Here is a 23,055-nt window from a genome sequence, read left to right as displayed (position 1 = left end):
GGCTTAATGGGTACGCTTTCCCTAGCTGAACGCACTTACACATTCTACCTCCTTGATAATTGATACCACATTTGTTGTGTTTACTATAAGAACAACACCCTGTGTTTTTAAAGTGTCATTACCAACTGCACTTTGAGCTACTCTGTCGGTCAAACTGCATTTGTGCAGGTTATTGGTGAGCCTGGGAAGTTTTATGTGAGGGGTACTTTGTCTGTGTATGCGTGTATCCAGACAGCGAGAGAGAAAAAGTGAGAGAGCAAACAGAGAGAGATAATCGTCTCTTTTCTGTCAACAAGTAAAAGCAAATGAGGTCTTCAGTGACAGACCCCAAATGACACATCAAAGGGAGAGGTGGCTCTCTCTCTCCCTTTCTCCCTCCATATAGCCGTTTACAGAGAAAGGTGTATTGTCCCGACCAGGGGCTACTCAAAGGGCACTTTAATTAAACCACAGAGATGCGGTGATGTGGTGGCGGAGAGCGCGGCGTGTCTTAAACTCTCATTTAAACAGTCTCTTCACTCAACTATTTTGCTAATTAGCTGCCACTGAGCTGTTCTCTCTCTCAAAGACAGAAGGGAGAAACACTTTGTCAGCTTCATTCACTTATTCTCTTATTGATTAATGAAATTATATTTTTTGGGTCTCTGCTTCGGTCAGTGATAAACATGTGTTTGTTTCAGAGGACTATAACACCAATGTCAATTAGATGTTTGGCCACACTGGCTCCTGCTGTGTCCTCTCTGCCTGAAGTCTGCCCACAGACCTACAGTATCTATCTCACACAGCAGATAGATTGACCAGGGTGATTCCAATTGGAGATTTATATTCCTTCTAAATGAACTGTAGGCAATCATACTATGTGAGGCGGACGCAATATATCCATCATAGTAGCTATATGACTCCGATGTACCGGTGTGCAGTTACTTGCACCACCAAGGGCATTTGTTGTTGGAATATTAAAGCTCTGCCACCGACATCACTGGCCTGTCTGTATCAGCTATTTCTCAGTACCATACCAGCTCTGTCAGTGACCCCATCACTGTCGCTCCGTTGGCTTCCAGGGGTGTGTATTTATGGATGCCAAGTGAAGCCAGGCTTCCAAACAAAAATGTACCAAGACAAATATAAAATATACATAAAATAATGCTGTCTGGTCATAAAGAGTATGACATTGTTGCCCCATGTAGCATTGAATGCAAGGGAAGCCAGCAAGCATTTGGGATCCCTTGACAAATAAAGTATAAAATAATACCCAATCAGCGTTGAGCTAAACTGAGTGAGATCAACTGTGAATGGTCCTGGCCCATCCAAAAAAAAGGGTTAAGGGAAGCCATCTTGGAATTGACGTCTCTCCTCTCTTAATTAACAACCTTGATTTGTTGCATCTCGTTGTGCTGGTGTCCTCTAGTTAGCTAGCTAGCAAAAATTGTCACTCTCCTAAATAACCCATGGATGGAGATAGGGATTTGGACTTGTGGTTTAACTTAATTCTCCGTACTGACTAGGTATCCCTCTTTCCACATCCAATTTAGCTTACGTTGATTGGACTATATTGTTTTTGGTATCTTTTAGTAGACTTTACTTACTTACAAGCCCTGAACCAACAATGCAGTTTTAAGGAAATAGAGTAAAGAAAATATTTTTTTAAATATATGAATTGTTGATGAATTGTTCAGCAGCCTTATGGCTTGGGGGTAGAAGCTGTTAAGGAGCCTTTTGGACCTAGACTTGGCACTCCGGTACCGCTTGCTGTGCGGTAGCAGAGAGAACAGCCTATGACTTGGGTGACTGGAGTCTTAGGCAATTTTTGTTGGTCCTTCCTCTGACTCCGCCTAGTATATGCAGTACCAGTCAAAGTTTATTTTAAGGGTTTTTCTTTATTTGTACTATTTTCTATACTGTAGAATAATAGTGAAGATAACACATATGATGTTATGTAGTAACTAAAACAGTGTTAAACACATCAAAGTAGATTTTATATTTAAGATTCTTCGAAGTGGCCACCCATTGCTTTGAAAACAGCATTGCACACTCTTGGCATTCTCTCAACCAGCTTCATGAGGTGGAATGGAATGCATTTAAATTAACAGGTGTGCCATGTTAAAATTTAATTTGTGGAATGTCTTTCCTTAATGTATTTGAGCCAATCAGTTGTGTTGTGACAAGGTAGTGGGTATACAGATATTTGGTAAAAGACAAAGTTTATATTACGGCATGAACAGCTCAAATAATCAAAGGGAAACAACAGTCCATCATTACTTTAAGACATGAAGGTCAGTCATTCTGAAAAATGTCAAGATCTTTGAAGGTGTCTTAAAAGTGCTGTCGCAAAAACCATCCAATTTAATGCTGAAACTGGCTCTCGTGAGGACCGCCACTGGAAAGGAAGACCCAGAGTTACATCTGCTGCAGAGGATACGTTTATTAGAGTTAACTGCACCACGGATTGCAGCCCAAATAAATGCATCACAGAGTTCAAGTAACTGATACATCAACATCAACTGTTCAGAGGAGAAACCACAAAGAAACTACTAGTAAAGGACACCAATAATAAGAAGAGACTTGTTTGGGCCAAGAAACACGAGCAATGGACATTAGACTGGTGGAAATCTGTCCTTTGGTCTGATGAGTCCAAATTTGAGATTTCTGGTTCCAAGCGCCATGTCTTTGTGAGATGCAGAGTAGATGAACGGATGATCTCTGCACGTGTGGTTCCCACCGTGAAGCATGGAGTAGGAGTGTGATGGTGTGGGGCAGCTTTGCTGGTGACACTGTGTATAAGACAGTAGTTTTGGAATTGTTAGTTAGATTACTTGTTGGTTATTACTGCATTGTCGGAACTAGAAGCACAAGCATTTCGCTACACTCGCATTAACATCTGCTAACCATGTGTATGTGACAAATTTGATTTGATTTGATTGTCTGTGATTTATTTCAAATTGAATTCACACTTAACCAGCATGGCTGCATTCTGCAGCGATAGAGGATCCCATCTGGTTTGAGCATAGTGGGACTATCATTTGTTTTTCAACAGGACAATGACCCAAAGCACACCTCCAGGCTGTGTAAGGGCTATTTGACCAAAAAGGAAAGTGATGGAGTGCTGCATCAGATAACCTGGCCTCCATAATCACCTGACCTCAACTCAATTGAGATGGTTTGGAATGAGTTGGACCGCAGAGTGAAGGAAAAGCAGCCAACAAGTGCACAGCATATGTGGGAAGTCCTTCAAGATTAGTTTGATAAGCAGTGTCAAGTATTGTCATATATCGTCATGTCTTGTCCCTGTGCTTTCTCTTCTATTCGTTTCCCCCTGCTGGTCTTATTAGGTTTCTTTCCCTCTCTCTATCCCTCTCTCTCTCTATCGTTCCGTTCCTGCTCCCAGCTGTTCCTCATTCTCCTAACGACCTTGTTTACTATTTCACACCTGTCCCCTATTTTGCCCTCTGATTAGGTCTCTATTTCTCTCTCGGTTTCTGCCTCTGTCCTTGTCGGATTCTTGTTTGCTGTTGCTGTGTTCTTGTTCCGTCCTGTCGTGTTTTGCCTTCATCAGATGCTGCGTGTGAGCAGGTGTCTCTGTCAGCTACGGCCCGCGCCTACCCGAAGGGACCTGCAGTCTGTTGCCGCTTATCCTGCAATTCCCCTCTACAACTAGAGGATTTCTGTTATCCCCGTTTGGACATTTCCTGTTAAGGATTGTGGATTATGTTATTTCTGTTTGGACTTAAATAAACTCAGTTTCTGTTAAGTCGCTTTTGGGTCCTCACTCACCTGCATAACAAGCAGACACCTCACAAGTCATCAAATGGCAGCTTCATTAAATAGTACCCACAAAACACCAGTCTCAGCGTCAACAGTTAAGAAGCGATTCTGGGATGCTGGCCTTCTAGGCAGAGGTGCAAAGAAAAAGCCATATCTTAGACTGGCCAATAAGATTAAGATGGGCAAAAGAACACAGACACTGGACAGCGGAACTCTGACTAGAAGGCCAGCATCCCGGAGTCGCCTCTTCACGGTTGACGTTGAGACTGGTGTTTTGTGGGTAATATTTAATGAAGTTGCCAGTTGAGGACTTTTGAGGCGTCTGTTTCTCAAACAAGACACTCTAATGTACTTGTCCTCTTGCTCAGTTGGGCACCGGGGCCTCCCACTCCTCTTTCTATTCTGGTTATTGCCAGTTTGGACTGTTCTGTGAAGAGAGTAGTACACAGCATTGTACGAGATCTTCAGTTTCTTGGCAATTTCTCGCATGGAATAGCCTTCATTTCTCAGAACAAGAATAGTTTCAGAAGAAATATCTTTGTTTCTAGCCATTTTGAGCATGTAATCGAACCCACAAATGCTGATGCTCCAGATACTCAACTAGTCTAAAGAAGGTCAGTTTTATTGCTTCTTTAAATCAGCACAGTTTTCAGCTGTGCTAACATAACTGCAAAAGGGTTTTCTAATGACCAATTAGCCTTTTAAAATGATAAGCTTGGATTAGCTAACACAACGTGCCATTGGAACACAGAAGTGATGGTTGCTGATGATGGGCCTCTTTACACCTATGTAGATATTCCATAAAGAATCTGCCGTTTCCAGCTACAATAGTCATTTATAACATTAACAATGTCTACACTGTATTTCTGATCAATTTGACGTTATTTTAATGGACAAAAGTGCTTTTCTTTCAAAAACAATTATATTTATGACCCCAAACTTTTGAACAGCAGTGTACGTTTGTCTAGCTGTGTTCAGTCAAGGTGGTGCTTGTCCAAGCAGACCATCTATGGGAGGAAGGATGTCAGAGTTCCGCAGCAGCTGAAACCTGGTCCAGACTGAATCTAAGGCTGGAGCCTGGTGTTGCTGGCAACAACACCAGGCTCCAGAGCATCGAAGCTGTAAAACAGGAAATAACAAAAATTGAGAAGACATTACAACCTTCTACAACGTCAATTCACCTCCCAAGTTTAGATAAGATGAATAACTTCATACAATGCAATGAAAATTATATTCAACTGAAGTGCGGGTACTGCTTGATCTGTGGCAGCGGCCTGAAGTACAGAGTCAGGTATTGTTGCCAGCCACAGCTTTCCACCAGCACCGTACCGTCCTCCAGTCCAACCAGCTGTGGGATGTTGACCCCTGTCACAGTACTGTCCATCACAACACCAGCAATCTCTGAATTTCTGCAAACTTGGTGTGGCCTGTAATCGGGAAGTGAAAGTCCTGACTGTGTTGGAGCTTGTGCATGGTCCTCCAGGCACAATACCAGAGCACAACACAAACTTGTTCTTGTTTTGGCCACTTCAGTTGCGAGGAGTTAAAAAGTAGATGGGACCTGGTTGCATAGGGTCAGAAGTATAGTTCACCTGCAAACAACAAAAGAACATTAAGATAAGTTAATGAAAAGAAAATGTAAAGTCAAATGTAAACAATGAACCATAACCCCAATCCATATAGTACTAGCAATACAAACCGATTGTCATAGCTAGCTAAAGTTAAGCAAATAGGTCCGATGTTAGTTAGTTAGCTGGCTAACATTAGACTATAAATAGCAATGTGAAATGGAATGTTTTCTTCTCAAGATTTGAATTAGACAACTTTGTAATCGGAGATAAAACAAATGGACGCATCATTACACATGTTTGAGAGAGTTGTTGTTAAACAGTCTGATGTTTTAAAGTTGTTCAGGGGATGTAACAGATACAAAAGCCCAGGCCTGTAACACATACAAAAGCCTTATCCTCCTTAACATGGTCTATAGATATCTAGAGGGTGCCAGATCCCATGTTAGGGTACTTTTTGTTGACTTTTCTTCTGCCTTCAACACAATCCAGCCCTACATTCTGGCACAGACACTCATTCGGGACTTCTCCGTAGGGGGCTGGGGGCTGGTTTTGTGGTTGTTGGACTTCCTGAGCCAACGCTCACAGCGAGTCAAAATAGGTCCCCACGTGTCAGAAATACGCAATACCAACACAGGCTCTCCTCAGGGATGTGTTTTGTCCCCACTCATGTACATCTTGTACACTAATAGTTGTACTAGTTCCCATACTGACAGACACCTTGTTATGATAACGAAGAACATCATGGCCCGGTTCTAGATGACTTTGTAGAGTGGTGTCAGCTCAATACAATCAGCTCAATACCAACAAGACCAAAGAGATGTGCATAGACTTCAGGAAGTGTACAACACCTACCTCTGCAACATCTATCAGAGGTCAGAATATATCTATCAGAGGTCAGATTGTAGTGGAATACAAATACCTGCGTGTCCTCTTCGACATTAAGCTTCAGTGGAGTAAATGTACAGACATGATCTACAAAAAGATCAGAAAGCTGGGATCTTTTAATGTAGACTGTACTACACTGACTCTGATTTACAAATCTTTCACTGAGAGTATTTGAACTTTTTGTATTGTTTGTTGGTTTGGCAATGCCACTGTCAGCCAGAGAAATATGCTGAGAAGGATTATCACCACAGCAAGCAAGGTACTTGGAGTCAAATAGACAGGCCTGGTTGAGATCTTTAAGGCCAGGGCCCTCCGCAAGGCTCACAAAATAATTTTAGACCCATGCCACCCCCTGTAGCCAGACTTTGAACGAATGCCCTCTGGCTGCAGGTATAGGGCACTCCTCAGCAGGAAAAACAGAACTAGACAATAATTTATGCCAGGTGTGATATCCCTCCTAAATACCTTGGGCTAATGTTCCTATCGACTCAGGAAGGCCAGCAGGCTAATTCTTTTTTTCTAAATGTAGTATTGGTATGTAACTGTTATGAAAGTTGTATTGTCAATTTTGTTTTGTATTTAAACGTCACTTTAAATATGTACATTACACTGCAACAATAAAGGGACAATAAAGTTTGTATTTTAAGTAAGTAATTTAGCACACTCCAATACTGGCAGAATGTAGATTTACTTTGGCATACAGTATATTCATCTTACATTTCTAGTGTTAACTATTCTCATCACTTGTGGTAATGACAGATTGGTATCTCAATGCATTCTTAGTCTAAATTACTATATATTTCGCTGTGTGCGGACCTCCACAATCAACCTGAAACTCCAAATAAACCATTTTGGATAAACCTAAATAAATTACGGGCACGGTTGCCCACCCTTCTCCCTTCCGGCACTCATCCTTCTGGCATTTCTTCATGTTTTTCTTCAGATAGTGTTTCAGTTCGTCCTCCCAATGGCACATGTTCGAAGTCGATGGCCCTTGATAATGTTTCTCACCTGAGCCGCCACTGTCCTTTACAGTCCATTATTTATTGTACATTTTCTTCCAGTACACCAGCAGCATGAGAGAAGCTTGGATGGGATATCTCTCCATGCGCACTCCACATGGACTCATGTCACACTCCTGAGAAAAAAAGGCATGAGAGAAAAGGCAGTTGATTGCTTCAACTGGATGCTGTCTATAAGTTGCTGGCTCAGACTCAGGTCTCACGGTAGAAGTGGTGAAGGACCATACTGAGCATCATTGTCGCCATTGCTTCAGCCGGTTAGGGGGGGTTGATGTTAACACTGTTCTTGGTCAAATGATCCCTTCCATGTACCTAGACACCATCTGTGGTCACCTTCGCCATAACCTTGAGAGAGGACAGACCAGAACAACAGGTTAGTTTAGGGCAAAAACCCGAGGACAAACCATCCATTTTTTTAAAAATCAGCCTACCACTGTTTCCAATGGCTGTCATGTTTAATACCTCCCAGATTGCAGTTCCTATGGCTTCCACTAGATGTCAAGAGTCTTTAGAAAGAGTTTAGGCTTGTTTCTGGAAAACTTAGCTAGAATTTGTAGTTTTTCTAAGTGGCTCCCATTTTGGCTGTAGTGTTTTCATATGCGCGTGGACGAGAGCGCATTCTTTGTTGTTTATCTCCAGTAAAGATGACAACGATTCTCCGTCTTAAATTTGTATTGTTTATTTACGTATCAGGGTACCTGAGGTTTGATTATAAACGTTGTTTGACTTGTTTGGAGAAGTTTATTGGTAACGTTTGGGATTAATTTTGTATGCATTTTGAAGGAGGGAAACCGGTGGATTATTGAATGAAGCGTGCCAGCTAAACTGAGTTTTGGGGAATATAAAGAAGGACTTTATCGAACAAAAGGATTGTGATGTAGCTGGGACCTTTTGGAGTGCCAACAGAAGGAGATCTTCAAAGGTAAGGCATTTATTTTATTACTATTTCTGACTTTCGTGGCGCACCTGCCTGGTTGAACATTTTTTTAATGCTTTTGTGTGTGGGGCGCAGTCATCAGATAATCGCATGGTGTGCTTTCGCCGTAAAGCCTTTTTGAAATCTGACACAGCGGCTAGATTAACTGATGTTGCTTTTTTCTTGTATTTTTATGAATGTAAAATGTTTCTGTAATTTGAATTTCGCGCTCTGCAATTTCACCGGATGTTGTCGAGGTGGGTCACTAGCGGAACGCCTGCGCCAGAAAGGATAATACAGATTTTTCAAACAAATTTCAAAGAGAAAAACAACACGTTGATCAAACTATTTTTTCCCCCAAATTGGCTTATACTCCCCTTATCATCTTGGCGATCCCACTGTAGAGTTACAGGTCAGGAAGATGGAGGGTTAATCGTTAGGGAGAAATTGTTATTGTTGCATGACAAAAACAAAGAAAAGGAAAGAAAACAACAACAGCGATAAACATTTTACTTGATGTGGGGAAAACTTCAATCCATTTGGAGTAACTGTCAACCATCACCAACATATATTTTTTCCTTTTACAGGCAGGTATGTGAAGAAAAATAATTAGCATATCTACCAAAGGACCAACCAAAGGCCAGGGGCCCCAAGGGACTGGTAATTCCCCCTTTGGACACATGACTCACATTGTAAATCATGCGTCCAAAAAAACAACAACACTGCTTGTTAAATAAAAAATATACATTGGGTATTTCAGTACATTTCTTATCAGGATAATTTAAATGTATGCAACCAAAACTCTGACAATAGAAACTTGTGTACAGCATCCTTTCTAACCCATGAAAAAAAAAAAACACCTAGACCAAAATAAAAAGACCCCACATAAAATCAAACAGAGTATTAACACCATTAACACATATTAATTACAGGTGGGCTGTGAGTGGGTGCTGCTATATGTATAGTAAAAATCATAGGGTAAAAACAATCAAAATGGCCAGGCCTTACTTAATTTGGGAGCTCCCTTAACTTCTGGCGTCGAGCAATCCCATATCTGGGAGCGTAATCATAGCCTCAAGCTCATTACCATAACGCAACGTTAACTATTCATGAAAATCGCAAATGAAATGAAATAAATATATTGGCTCACAAGCTTAGCATTTTGTTAACAACACTGTCATCTCAGATTTTCAAAATATGCTTTTCAACCATAGCTACACAAGCATTTGTGTAAGAGTATTGATAGCTAGCATAGCATTAAGCCTAGCATTCAGCAGGCAACATTTTCACAAAAACAAGAAAAGCATTCAAATAAAATCATTTACCTTTGAAGAACTTTGGATGTTTTCAATGAGGAGACTCTCAGTTAGATAGCAAATGTTCAGTTTTTCCAAAAATATTATTTGTGTAGGAGAAATCGCTCCGTTTTGTTCATCATGTTTGGCTAACAAAAAACCCCGAAAATTCAGTCATTACAACGCCAAATATTTTTCAAAATTAACTCCATAATATCGACAGAAACATGGCAAACATTGTTTAGAATCAAACCTCAAGGTGTTTTTCACATATCTATTCAATGATAAATCATTCGTGGCAGTTTGGTTTCTCCTCTGAACCAAATGGAAAAATGCACTCAGCTGGAGATTACGCAATAATTTCGACGGAGGACACCAAGCGGGCACCTGGTAAATGTAGTCTCTTATGGTCGATCTTCCAATGATATGCCTACAAATACGTCACAATGCTGCAGTCACCTTGGGGAAACGACAGAAAGTGTAGGCTCATTCCTGGCGCATTCACAGCCATATAAGGAGACATTGGAACACAGCGCCTTCAAAATCTGGGTCATTTCCTGTTTGAAATTTCATCTTGGTTTCACCAGTAGCATCAGTTCTGTGGCACTCACAGATAATATCTTTTCAGTTTTGGAAACGTCAGAGTGTTTTCTTTCCAAAGCTGTCAATTATATGCATAGTCGAGCATCTTTTCGTGACAAAATATCTTGTTTAAAACGGGAACGTTTTTTTATCCAAAAATTAAAAGAAAGAAAAGAAGTTAAAACCTCTTAGAGCAAGGTGAGATGCTAGCCAAATGCTAATAGTACTCGATAAAACTCAAACTTTCATCAAAACACACATGCAGGGTACTCAATTAAAGCTACACTCGTTGTGAATCTAGCCAACATGTCAGATTTTCAAAATGCTTTTCGGTGAAAGCATGAGAAGCTATTATCTGATAGCATGCAACCCCCAGTCGTAAATTATTTTACATTTTATTTTTATTGTTATTTCATCAGATCTCTAGCAACACATTATACATTTGTGTTTACATTTCTCCTCTACACCTGTGTTATATTCATACAGGGGTTGTCACGGCTTTCTTCTGTTGAAGCAGAGGCGGAACCAAACGCAGCGTGGTGTTTAATAAGGATGAAAATAGAACAATATACAAAAACAAGAAACGTGAAAACCCGAAAACAGCCCTATATGGTGTAACAAACACAAAGACAGGAACAATCACCCACAAAACCCAACACAAAACAGGCTACCTAAATATGGCTCCCAATCAGAGACTAACACCTGCCTCTGATTGAGAACCATATCAGGCCCAAACACAGAAACAGACAAACAAGACATCCAACATAGAATGCCCACACAGATCACACCCTGACCAAACAAAACATAGAACATACAAAGCAAACTATGGTCAGGGTGTGACAGGTTGAAATATTAATATTAACTAGTGTTCAATTTAACAGCATATTCAGGAATAGTACTTTCTCCTTTCATATCTCCATACAGAATCCCCTTATAACGTTATAAATCTTTAGGTTTTCACCTTCACACCGCCGCAACAATCACAGTGCAGCAGCCCGAGAGGTACACATATCTTTCATATCAAGGAAATCAGTGTCCGGGGGCTGTTACCTTCTCAAATCTTTCAATTGCTTCTCCTGTCAGTGCTCACTACCTGTAGATCGATGGGCGGCGGTGGACAGAACCCCTAGATAACGTATATATCTAAAAACTCAGCTCACACAGAACTGATTGGGATATCCATTCTTTCACTCACTCAGTAATCCTCTTTCACACTGGAGCTAGTCCCCAGACAGCTCTCATTCACTCTGTACAGTCAACTTAATATCCACATTTCAATCTCTTGTTATACAAATTTCAATCATCTTATTATCTACATTTCAATCAGCTTAATATCCAAATTTCAATTTTGTAATTTCTTATTATCCATATTTAAATCTTAATAGTAATCATTTCAATCCATTTATTATCCAAATTTCATATCTCACAATCACGCAACTTTCACATGCATATTCACTTTGTACTATTCCCAAAGACACTTGGTAATCTCCCTTATTACTCATGTGCATCTTCAACGATTCTCTTGTCATTATTTGGTACCATATGCACCATATGTATCCTGTACATATTTAATAACACCACGTATTCAAAAACACCTTGTGTTATATGTAGTTGCTGCAGACCATGTAATACATAAATGCCTACAGACATCTGTCAGCTGGGCTTTCCATGGTACCGTTACGCCCTCGCCCTAGTCTTCTTATAAAACTAGTGAATAGCCTTCTCTCTATAAGACTATGGGTATCTTTTTATGCGTTACTTGTCTTGATTTTATTTTTCATCATTTATTTATATTGTTATACAGATTCATTTCAATTGACTTACTGAAATGCAGTTGCCGTCCCTCAATTGTTCGCGGATGATGTGTCTCCTCCTGGGCAGCTCACAGTAAGGGTCTGGTCTGGGCACGTCTCGCCGTCTTTTGGTCATACAGGAAGTTCCTCCTCCACGCTTCATAAAATGCGCCACCAGTTTTCACTGCAGACCCCACTGGAGAGCTCCACAAGCAGAATCAATCAACCTGTTAGTTGATGCCAAATTGTTGTTTAAATTCTTACACAGGGACATTCAAAGTCAATCTTAAATGAATCATTGTTTATTGTCAGTGCACTCTAGAGGTTCCAACAAACTTGATGCACCATAGTGAATGTCTGTCTTGAGCTCTAACGTGGCAGTACCGTTAGTTCCCTTATATACTGACAAAATATATTAGCATGATTTAGCTTATTCATCATTCAGAATTAATATTTTTTTTCATTCATATGACAACCAATACTGGGTCATGCATGTGACAGACCAATACCTCACGAAGATGAGACCTTAAAATTGAGATATACCTTTCTCTAAACAAGGTTCTGGGCGTACTGCCAAATTGCAGATACAGATAGTGAGGATTCGTTCAATCAGTCACTTGCACAAACACCAAGGAACTTGAAACTCTCAACCCACTCCACTACGGCCCCACCGATGTGAATGGGAGCGTGTTTGTCCCTCTTTTTCCTGTAGTATTTGGTCAAATCAAATCAAATGTTATTTTTCAGTAAGCAGTGAAATGCTTACTTTACAATCCCTTAACCAACAATGCAGTTTAAGGGAAAAAAAGTTACAAATAATTAAAGAGCAGCAGTAAAATAACAATTGCGAGGCTCTATACAGGGGGTGCCGGTACAGAGTCAATGTGCAGGGACACCGGTTAGTTGAGGCAATTGAGGCAATATGTACGGATAGAGAGAGAGAGTTATGAAAGTGACTATGCATAGAGTATAACAGAGAGTAGCAACAGTGTAAAAGAGGGGGGGGGGTAATGCAAATGATATGGGTAGCCATTTGATTAGATGTTCAGGAGTCTTATGGCTTGGGGGTGGAAACTGTTTAGTAGAAGCCTCTTGGACCTAGACTTGGGGCTCCGGTACCGCTTGCCGTGCGATAGCAGAGAGAACAGTCTATGACTAGGGTGGCTGGAGTCTTTGATCATTTTTAGGGCCTTCCTCTGCCTGGTATAGCAGTCCTGGATGGCAGGAAGCTTGGCCACCGTGACGTACTGGGCCGTACGCACTACCCTCTGTAGTGCCTTGCAGTCGGAGGCTGAGCAGTTGCCATACCAGAAAGTGATGCAACCTGTCAGGATGCTCTCAATGGTGCAGCTGTAGTACCTTTTGAGGATCTGAGGACCCATGACAAATCTTTTCAGTCTCCTTAGGGGGAATATGTTTTGTCGTGCCTTTCACGACTGTCTTGGTGTGTTTTCCCTTAATGTGTCTTGCTCACGTGGAGAGAGAGGTTGTTGTCCTGGCACCACACTAAGCACGCACCCCGGAGGGGGCCATGTGTTGAGGATCAGCATGGCAGATGTGCTGTTGCCTATCCTTACCACCTGTGGGAGACCCGTCAGGAAATCCAGGATCCAGTTGCAGAGGGGAGGTGTTTAGTCCCAAGCTTAGTGATGAGCTTTGTGGGCACTATGGTGTTGAACACTGAGCTGTAGTCAATGAACAGCTTTCTCACATAGGTGTTCCTGTTGTCCAGGTGGAAAATAGCAGTGTGGAGTGCAATTGAGATTGCGTCATCTGTGTATCTGTTGGGGCAGTATGAGAATTGGAGTACATGTGAGCCATGACCAGCCTTTCAAAGCACTTCATAGCTACCGACAGCAGTCATTTAGGCAGGTTACCTTCACTATTTGGCACAGGGACTATGATGGTCTGCTTGAAACATGTAGGTATTACAGACTTGGTTAGGGAGAGGTTGAAAAAGAGACTTGCCAGTTTGTCTGCCAATGCTCTGAGTTTGTCCGTCTGTTTGTCCATCTGGCCCCACGGCCTTGTGAATGTTGACCTGTTTAAAGGTCTTGCTCACATTGGCTATGGAGAGTGTGATCACACAGTCGTCCGGAACAGCTGATGCTCTCATGCATGGTTCAGTGTTGCTTGTCTCGAAACGAGCATGAAATACATTTAGCCCGTCTGGTTAGCTCGCGTCACTGGGCAGCAGGTGGCTGGGTTTCCCTTTGTAGTCCGTAATAGTTTGCAAGCCCTGGCACATCCAACGAGCATCAGAGTAAATAGCAAGATGGCGCCGACATACATTGCAACTCTGCTTCTAGCTCCTAAGCAACTTTGCTATATTTTTTGGAGCTGTGTGCTATTTCTTACATTATTAGCCCAGAACGTTTTTTGTGTTATTACATACAGCCAGAAATAACTTTAGGATATTAGAGCGGCGTTAACTCCCCAGCATTACGACTTTCCTTAATTGGATCCTTTGTTCGTACCCACCAGGGCAATTAAACTTATTCCAGAGGCTGCTCCAAGACACCGCCGACGGAGAAGAGGTATTCGGAATGAACTTCTAGTCTGACTCAGGATGCATGCACACTATCCTCCATTACTCGCTAATGTTCAGTCCCTGGACAATAAAGTAGACAAGCTCAGGGCGAGGATCTCCTTCCAGAGAGACATCAGGAATTGTAACATATTCTGTTTCACGGAATCAGGGCTCTCTCCAGATATACTGTCCCCTTCATACAGACAGCTGGGTTCTCAGTACATCGCAAAGACAGGAATAAAGTACTCTCCAGGGGGAAGAAAGGTGGTGGAGTATGTTCCATGATTATCTACTCATGGTGTGATTATGATAACGTATAGAAACTCAAGTCCTTTTGTTTACCTCACCTAGAATACCTCACAATCAAATGCTGACCATATTTACATCCCAAGATAATTATCTTCGCTTATAGTCACAGCCACGTATATTCCCCCTCAAGCCGATACCACGACGGCCCTCAAGGGACTACACTGGACTTGTAAGAAAGCAAATTTGAGGAAAACGTTACCGAAGTTCTGTCAACACATTGACTGTAGTACTCGCACTGCTAAAAAGCTCGACCACTGCTACTCCCCCTTCCGGATGCCAACAAGGCCCTCCCCTGCCCTCCCTTCAGCAAATCAGATCACTACTCCATTTTTCTCTTATAGGCAGAAACTACAGGAAGTACCCGTGCTAAGGTCTATTCAGCACAGGTCTGACCAATCGGAAATCCATGGTTCAAGATTGTTTTGATCATGTGGACTGGGATATGTTCCGGGTAGCCTCTGAGAATAACATTGACTTACACACGGACACGGTGACTGAGTTCATCAGGAAGTGTATAGGGATGTTGTTCCCACTGTGACTATTAAAACCTACCCAAACCAGAAACAATGGATAGATGGCAGCATTCATGCGAATAACTGAATATAACCATGGCAAGTTGACTGGGAATATGGTTGAAAACAAACAGTGTAGTTATTCCCTCCGTAAGGCAATCAGACAGGCAAAACGTCAGTACAGTGTCAAAGTGGAGATGCCATTCAACAGCTCAGACACGAGACGTGTGTGGCAGGGTCTACAGACGATCACAGATTACAAAGGGAAAACCAGCTACGTCCTGCTCCCGGACAAGCTAAACACATTTACCCACTTTGAGGATAACACAGTGCCACCGACGTGGCCAGCTCCCAAAGACTGTGGGATCTCATTCTCCATGGGCAATGTGAGTAAGACATTTAAGCGTGTAAGCAAGGCTGCCGGCCCAGACAGCATCCCCAGAGCATGCGCAGACCAGCTGATTGAAGTTTTTACGGATACATTCAATCTCTTCCTATCCCAGTCTGCTGTCCCCACTTGCTTCAAGATGTCCACTATTGTTCTTCTACCCAAGAAAGGAAAGGTAACTGAACTAAATGACTATCGCCCCGTAGCACTCACTTCTGTCATCATGAAGTGATTTGAGAAGCTATTTAAGGATCATATCACCTCTACTTTACCTGACACCCTAGACCCACTTCAATTGAAATACCACCCCAATTGTTCCTCAGATGATGTAATCGCCATAGTACTGCACACTGCCCTATCCCATCTGGACAAGAGGAATACCTACAGTATGTAAGAATGCTGTTCATTGACTATAGCTCAGCCTTCAACACCATTAAGCTCGAGGCCCTGGGTCTGAACCCCGCTCTGTGCAACTGGGTCCTGGACTTCCTGACAGGCCTCCCCAGGTGGTGAAGGTAGGAAACAACACCTCCACTTCGCTGAGCCTCAACACAGGAGCCCCAAAAGGGTGCGTGCTCAGCCCCCTCCTGTACTCCCTGTTTACCCATGACTGCGTGGCCACGCCTCCAACACAATCATCAAGAGGGAACATGCCCCTATCCACATCGACGGAACCGCAGTGGAGAAGGTTCAAGCTCCTCGGCGTACACATCACTGACAATCTGAAATGGTCCACCAAGACAGACAGTGTGGTGAAGAAGGCGCAACAGTGCCTCTTAAACCTCAGGAAGCTGAAGAAATTTGGCTTGGCCCCGAAGACCTTCACAAACTTTTACAGATGCACAACGGAGAGCATTTAGCCTGGCTGTATCACTGCTTGGTACGGCAACTGCACAGCCCGCAACCGCAGGGCTCTGCATAGGGTGGTGCGGTTTGCCAAAAAGATAATCAAGGACATCAACCACCTGAGCTACGGCCTGTTTACCCCGTTACCAGCCAGACGGCGAGGTCAGTACAAGTAATATATAAATAATAATATATGCCATTTAGCAGACGCTTTTATCCAAAGCGACTTACAGTCATGTGTGCATACATTCTACGTACATTCTTGTTGGCGTTCAAGAAACAGAACATTGATGGATTCCTCCACCGATCTAGATTTGTACGCTGTTTATGAAGAGTTAAAAGATTCCAAATAAACTGTAGTAGAAACAGTTTTAGCTTAACACTGTTGGTTAACTGAGGCTTACACAGCCACACACACACACAGACAGACTGTGTTTCAGCACCTCCAAAGAGGACTCTTGGCTGTGTGACTCAAAGCAATGACTCATTCATTGCACGGTGCCATGAGGTGTGTGCACCACACTGTCATACGCTGACTACTAAAGTCTTTCATTATGTCATGGGTTACATGCTGAGTTTAAGTTTTAATCCAGGAGCTGCCTTGTTGTGGAAGCCTCCAATCCAAACAAGTCCCTGAGAGTCGATGAACTCCCCGTCACCCTCCAACCTGTTCTTGCTGAAGCTGCCGCAGTATTTGGTCCCGTCAGAGAAGCTGTATGTCCCTGTGCCATGATACATGTTGTCTTTGAAGTCCCCTTCATACAGGGCCCCAGAGGGATGCTCCAGAGTCCCTCTGCCATTCATCTTGTCATCATGCCACTCTCCAGTGTAGGTGACACCACTGGCTGAGGTGTGTTTGCCCATACCACGCCTCACCACGACTCCCTCTGTGGACCCGCAGCACTCTCCATATCTGTCACCATTTGGGAAAATGTAGGATACTTGCAAATTCCCTTCCTCTTCGCTTTCTGTGACCTTTCCTTTTTTCTTCTCTGACATTTTAGTAATGCTTCGTCAAATTGAATTTACTCAATATAGTTAGAGCTTTTAGCTAACTTTAGCTGGCTGTCAAGCTAGTCAATACATTTCGTATTGAAAACATCAAAGCTGGGACCGAGAGACTGAAAAACAGCTTCTATCACAAGGCAATCAGGCTGTTAAATAGCCATCATTAGCCGGCTACCACCCGGCTACTCAACCCTGCACCTTAGAGCCTGCTGCCCTATATACGTAGATATGGACTCACTGGTCACTTTAATAATGGAAAACTAGTCACTTTAATAATGTTTACATACTGCTTCCACATTTCATGTGTATACACTGTGTTCAATTCTACTGTATTGTAGTCAATCCCACTCCAACATTGCTCGTCCTAGTATTTATATATTTCTTAATTCCATTTGTGTGTATTGTTGTGAATTGTTAGATACTACTGCACTGTTGGAGCTAGGAACACAAGAATTTCACTACACCCGCAAATATGTGTATGTGACCAATAAAATTGGATTTGATATTTTTATTTATTTCACCTTTATTTAAACAGGTAGGCAAGTTGAGAACAAGTTCTCATTTACAATTGCGACCTGGCCAAGATAAAGCAAAGCAGTTCGACACATACAACGACACAGAGTTACACATGGAGTAAAACAATCATACAGTCAATAATACAGTATAAACAAGTCTATATACGATGTGAGCAAATGAGGTGAGATAAGGGAGGTAAAGTTTTAAAAAAGGCCATGGTGGCAAAGTAAATACAATATCGCAAGTAAAACACTGGTATGGTAGATTTGCAGTGGAAGAATGTGCAAAGTAGAAATAAAAATAATGAATAGGATTCACTAGGATTGACGCTTCTGGATGAGCATTTTCTTGTTTGCTTATGGCCTTATACAGCTCATTGAGTGCGGTCTTAGTGCCAGCGTCCGTTTGTGGTGGTAAATAGACGGCGGCGAAAAAATATTGATGAAAACACTCTTGGTAGATAGTGTGGTCTACAGCTTATCATAAGGTACTATACCTCAGATGAGAAATACCTTGAGACTACCTTAACCAGTTGAAGCTAGGGGGGCGATATTTCATTATTGGATAAAAAAACGTGCCCGTTTTAAGAGCAATATTTTGTCACAAAAAGATGCTCGACTATGCATATAATTGCCAGCTTTGGAAAGAAAACACTCTGACGTTTTCAAAGCTGCAAAGATATTATCTTTGGGTGCCCCAGAACTGATCTTACAGGCGAAACCAAGATGCAACATCAACCAGGAAATGAGCAGGATTTTTGAGGCTCTGTTTCCCATTCACTCCTTATATGGCTGTGAATATGCTGTGAACGAGCTTATGCGCTCTGCCGTTCCTCCAAGATGTCTGCAGCATTGTGACATATTTGTAGGCATATCATTGGAAGATTGGCCGTAAGAGACTACATTTGCCAGGGTCCCGTCCGGTGTCCTTTGTCCACGTTGGTGCGTATAACTCTCAGCGGCAAAACTTTTAGCATGCGATACAGACAGCGAGGTATCGTTCCTGGAAGTGTGCATCATTGAAGAGATATGTGAAAAACACCTTGAGGATTGGTTCTAAACAACGTCTGCCATGTTTCAGTCGATATTATGGAGTTAATTTGGAAAAAAGTTTGCCGTTTGGATAACTGAATTTTCGTTTTTTTTTTGGTAGCCAAACGTGACGCCACCAAACGGACCGATTTCTCCTGCACAAAAAATATTTCAGGAAAAAACTGAACATTGCTATTTAACTGAGAGTCTCCTCATTTAAAACATCAGAAGTTCTTCAAAGGTAAAAGATTTATTTGAATGTTTTTGCTGGTTTTTGTGAAAATGTTTCCTGCTGATGCTAATGCTAAATGCTACGCTAGTTATCAGTACTGTTACACAAATGTTAGTTTGTGTAATAGTTTGCTATGCTTGAGAAGCATATTTTTGAAAATCTGAGATGACAGTGTTGTTAACAAAAGGCTAAGCTTGAGAGTTAGCATATTAATTTCATTTAATTTGCGATTTTCATGAATAGTTAACCTCTTCAGTCGACCCTCTACTTTTTCGAACATTCTGTTAAAAATCGCGCAACATTTCAGCGCCCTGCTACTCATGCCAGGAATATAGTATATGCATATGATTAGTATGTGTGGATAGAAAACACTCAGACGTTTATAAAACTGGTTAAATCACAGCTGTGACTTTTACAGAACGTGCGTTTCATTGAAAAGTGCAGGAATATCTGATCACTGAAAGTGGAAAAATATATCCATCCGCCGCTTCAACCCATTGTTATGGGCGAAAGACATTAAATATGGCTGAGGTTGCAGTACCTACAGCTTCCACACGATGTCAACAGTCTTGTCATTTGCCAATTGTTTGTTTCTTGGTCAAACGAACAAGAGACAGGCATTTTCTTCAGGTCTCCGACCGGATATTTTGGTTGAGAAATACACGGACAGTATTTCAAGACGGACCCCTATAGAAAACACTTCGTCTCGTGATTAATTTGATCGCTTATTAACGTTTACTAATACCTAAAGTTGCATTACAAAAGTATTTCGAAGTGTTTTGTGAAAGTTTATCGTCGACTTTTTGAATTTAAAAAAATGACGTTACGTTATGAAACGCTATTTTTTTCCGTTTATCACACAGTCTTCATAGATCGATATCTAGGCTATATATGGACCGATTTAATCGGGAAAAAAAGACCCAATAGTGATTATGGGACATCTAGGAGTGCCAACAAAGAAGATGGTCAAAGGTAATGAATGTTTTATATTTTATTTGTGCGGTTTGTGTAGCGCCGACTATGCTAATTATTTTGTTTACGTCCCCAGCGGGTCTTTTGGGGTGTTATATGCTATCAGATAATAGCTTCTCATGCTTTCGCCGAAAAGCATTTTAAAAACCTGACTTGTTGCCTGGATTCACAACGAGTGTAGCTTTAATTCAATACCCTGCATGTGTATTTTAATGAACGTTTGAGTTTTAACTAATACTATTAGCATTTAGCGTAGCGCATTTGCATTTCCAGAGCTCTAGATGGGACGCCTGCGTGCCAGGTAGGAGCAAGTGGTTAACGTTGCGTTATGGTATTGAGCTTGAGGCTATGATTACGCTACCGGATCCGGCATGGCTCAGCGCAAGAAGTTAATATTAAACAGCTGTCATTGACAAATAGACACACAACCCCACCTCTCATCTTACCGGATGTAGCTGTTCTGTTCTGCCGATGCATGGAAAACTCAGCCAACTGTATATTATCGTGTCGTCATTCAGCCACGACTTGGTGAAACATAAGATATTACAGTTTTGAATGTCCCGTTGGTAGGATAGTCTGGAATGGAGCTCATCCAGTTTATTCTCCAGTGATTGCACGTTGTCCAATAGAACAGATTGTAGAGGCAGTTAACCACTTGCCGACGAATTCTCACAAGGCACCCTGATCTGCGCCCCCAGTATCTCCTTTTTTTTATTCATGCGAATGACGGGAATTTGGGTCTTGTCCGGGAGCAACAATATATCCTTCGCGTCAGACTCGTTAAAGAAAAATCTTTGTCCAGTTCAAGGTGAGTAATCACTGTTCTGATATCCAGAAGATTTTTCGGTCATAAGAGACTGTAGCATCAACATCATGTACAAAATAAGTTACAAACAATGCAAAAAAACACAAAACCACTACTGCTGGCATCTACTGTATCCTTCTTATCTCTCAGGGCCGTCACAACACAGCTGGTGACATGAGTTTCCTAGGCCAGTTCCCCCATAGAGATACTATTAAATTAATATATATGAGCTATGACATAAACCCTCAAAGTTATTTATGCTTTGAGGGTACTCTAATTCCTAATTCTATCGGTTCCCCCTGTCTCTCTCCCATCCTGGTCCCCTCTCCTTCTTCTTTCCCTCTCCTCCCCTTTTCCTCAATCTTCTCCTCTCTTCCCTCCTCCACTCAGAAGGTGCCATCAATGTCCAGAATCCCCCTTGTCCCCCTCCCATCTCCTCCTCCCTTCTTTCCTCCTCCTCTAAGAATGGGACAGTAGTGTCTGCGGCTGCAGCAGGATCAGATACTGTTGGTGATTTAGTGGCTGCGTCTCTGCACTGGCGGCAGGAGAGGGATTGCAGCGTGTCTCTTATCTCTTCACATGCCACACGTCCTCACTTTTACACCCAGCTCTCCACATCTCCAGCCATCCCTCATCCTCCTAGCCTCATCCCATATTCCCTACTTTTCCTCTTCTACTGGATAGGCAGCAGGAGGATGCTACTCTCAGTGTGAGTTGTTACACGGGTTGTGTGTGCATGTGTGTGTGTGAGACAGCCAAGCCATTTGCAGTCCATGTTTATCAGATGAGGTGTGATTTTAGTTTCATAACATGCGTAATGATGTGTAGGCCTACACTCTCACTTTCAAGTCTGTCTTTAACTAGCTCCAGTGGCGAACCGTGACTATTGGACCTAGGCCTTCAGTTGGGGGGGGAATCTTCTCATACTTCAAACTCAAAAATCAAGAACAATTACCGAAACATCATCACTTATCGCGCACAATATTATATCTAACTCTAATGCATGCAGAGAAATTCTTTTTGATGACATGATGAAATAAGCAAACAAGCATGAGTCACGCATCAGGCTGTCACTCACACGCCCAGCGTGGAATAATACAACCAGCAATAACAACCACTTAAACAACCTGTGGTAATCTAACACCATCAACAGTGGCACATCAAAGACGACAGGCTCGTGGTGCTGAAAGGACAGCAACCGTAATCTGTGTAGGACAGAACACTTTTTGTAAAACGGATAGACATGGCCGATAGAGAGCAGTCACACACAGCATACTGTTTAAAGCAACCCATTCATAAAAAGCTAATAGGTCCTAATCATAACAATACAAAAACACAACCATTAAGCATTTCCAATTCGCATTTCCAATTCGCATTTCCAAACTATTATTTCCCATTGCAAACATGTTTATCATGTCTACGTGAACGGATTATCTCCGCATCTCCGCATATTTCCCACCGCACAGCATGGAGGAGGAGGAGGTGTGATGGTGTGGGGGTGCTTTGCTGGTGACACTGTCTGTAATTTATTTCAAATTCAAGGCACACTTAACCAGCATGTCTACCACAGCATTCTGCAGCGATACACCATCCCATCTGGTTTGCATTTGTTTTTCAACAGGACAATGACGCAACACACCTCCAGGCCATGTAAGAGCTATTTTACCAAAAATGAGAGTGATGGAGGGCTGCATCAGATGACCTGGCCTCCACAATCGAGATGGTTTGAGATGAGTCGGACCGCAGAGTGAAGGAAAAGCAGCCAACAAGTGCTCCGCACATGTCCTTCGAGACTGTTGGAAAAGCATTCCAGGTGAAGCTGGTTGAGAGAATGCCAAGAGTGTGCATAGCTGTCATCAAGGTGAAGGGTGGCTATTGGAAGAATCTCAAATGTCAATAATATTTTGATTTGTTTAACCGTTTTTTGGTTACTACATGATTCCATATGTGTTATTTCACAGTTTTGATGTCTTCCCTATTATTCTACAATGTATAAAATAGTAAAAAATTAAGAAAAACCCTTGAATGAGTAGGTGTTCTATACCCTCAAGGTTCATCGGGAAATCCTGAAGGAAGGTCA

The 23,055-nt window shown here is 42.1% G+C and overlaps 1 protein-coding gene across 1 annotated transcript; it reads right to left on the bottom strand.

The window, feature by feature from the left end:
* Positions 1-16,674: 16,674 nt before the first annotated feature.
* Positions 16,675-17,499, bottom strand: LOC124001170 (MORN repeat-containing protein 2-like). The gene has a single exon (XM_046307773.1). The coding sequence runs from the start codon at positions 17,408-17,410 to the stop codon at positions 16,976-16,978; it is 435 nt and encodes a 144-aa protein (XP_046163729.1). The 5' UTR covers positions 17,411-17,499; the 3' UTR covers positions 16,675-16,975.
* Positions 17,500-23,055: the final 5,556 nt, after the last annotated feature.

The sequence above is a fragment of the Oncorhynchus gorbuscha genome, linkage group LG17, assembly GCF_021184085.1.
Source record: "Oncorhynchus gorbuscha isolate QuinsamMale2020 ecotype Even-year linkage group LG17, OgorEven_v1.0, whole genome shotgun sequence".
Lineage (NCBI taxonomy): Eukaryota > Metazoa > Chordata > Actinopteri > Salmoniformes > Salmonidae > Oncorhynchus > Oncorhynchus gorbuscha.
This window is presented reverse-complemented; position numbering and strand designations above follow the sequence as displayed.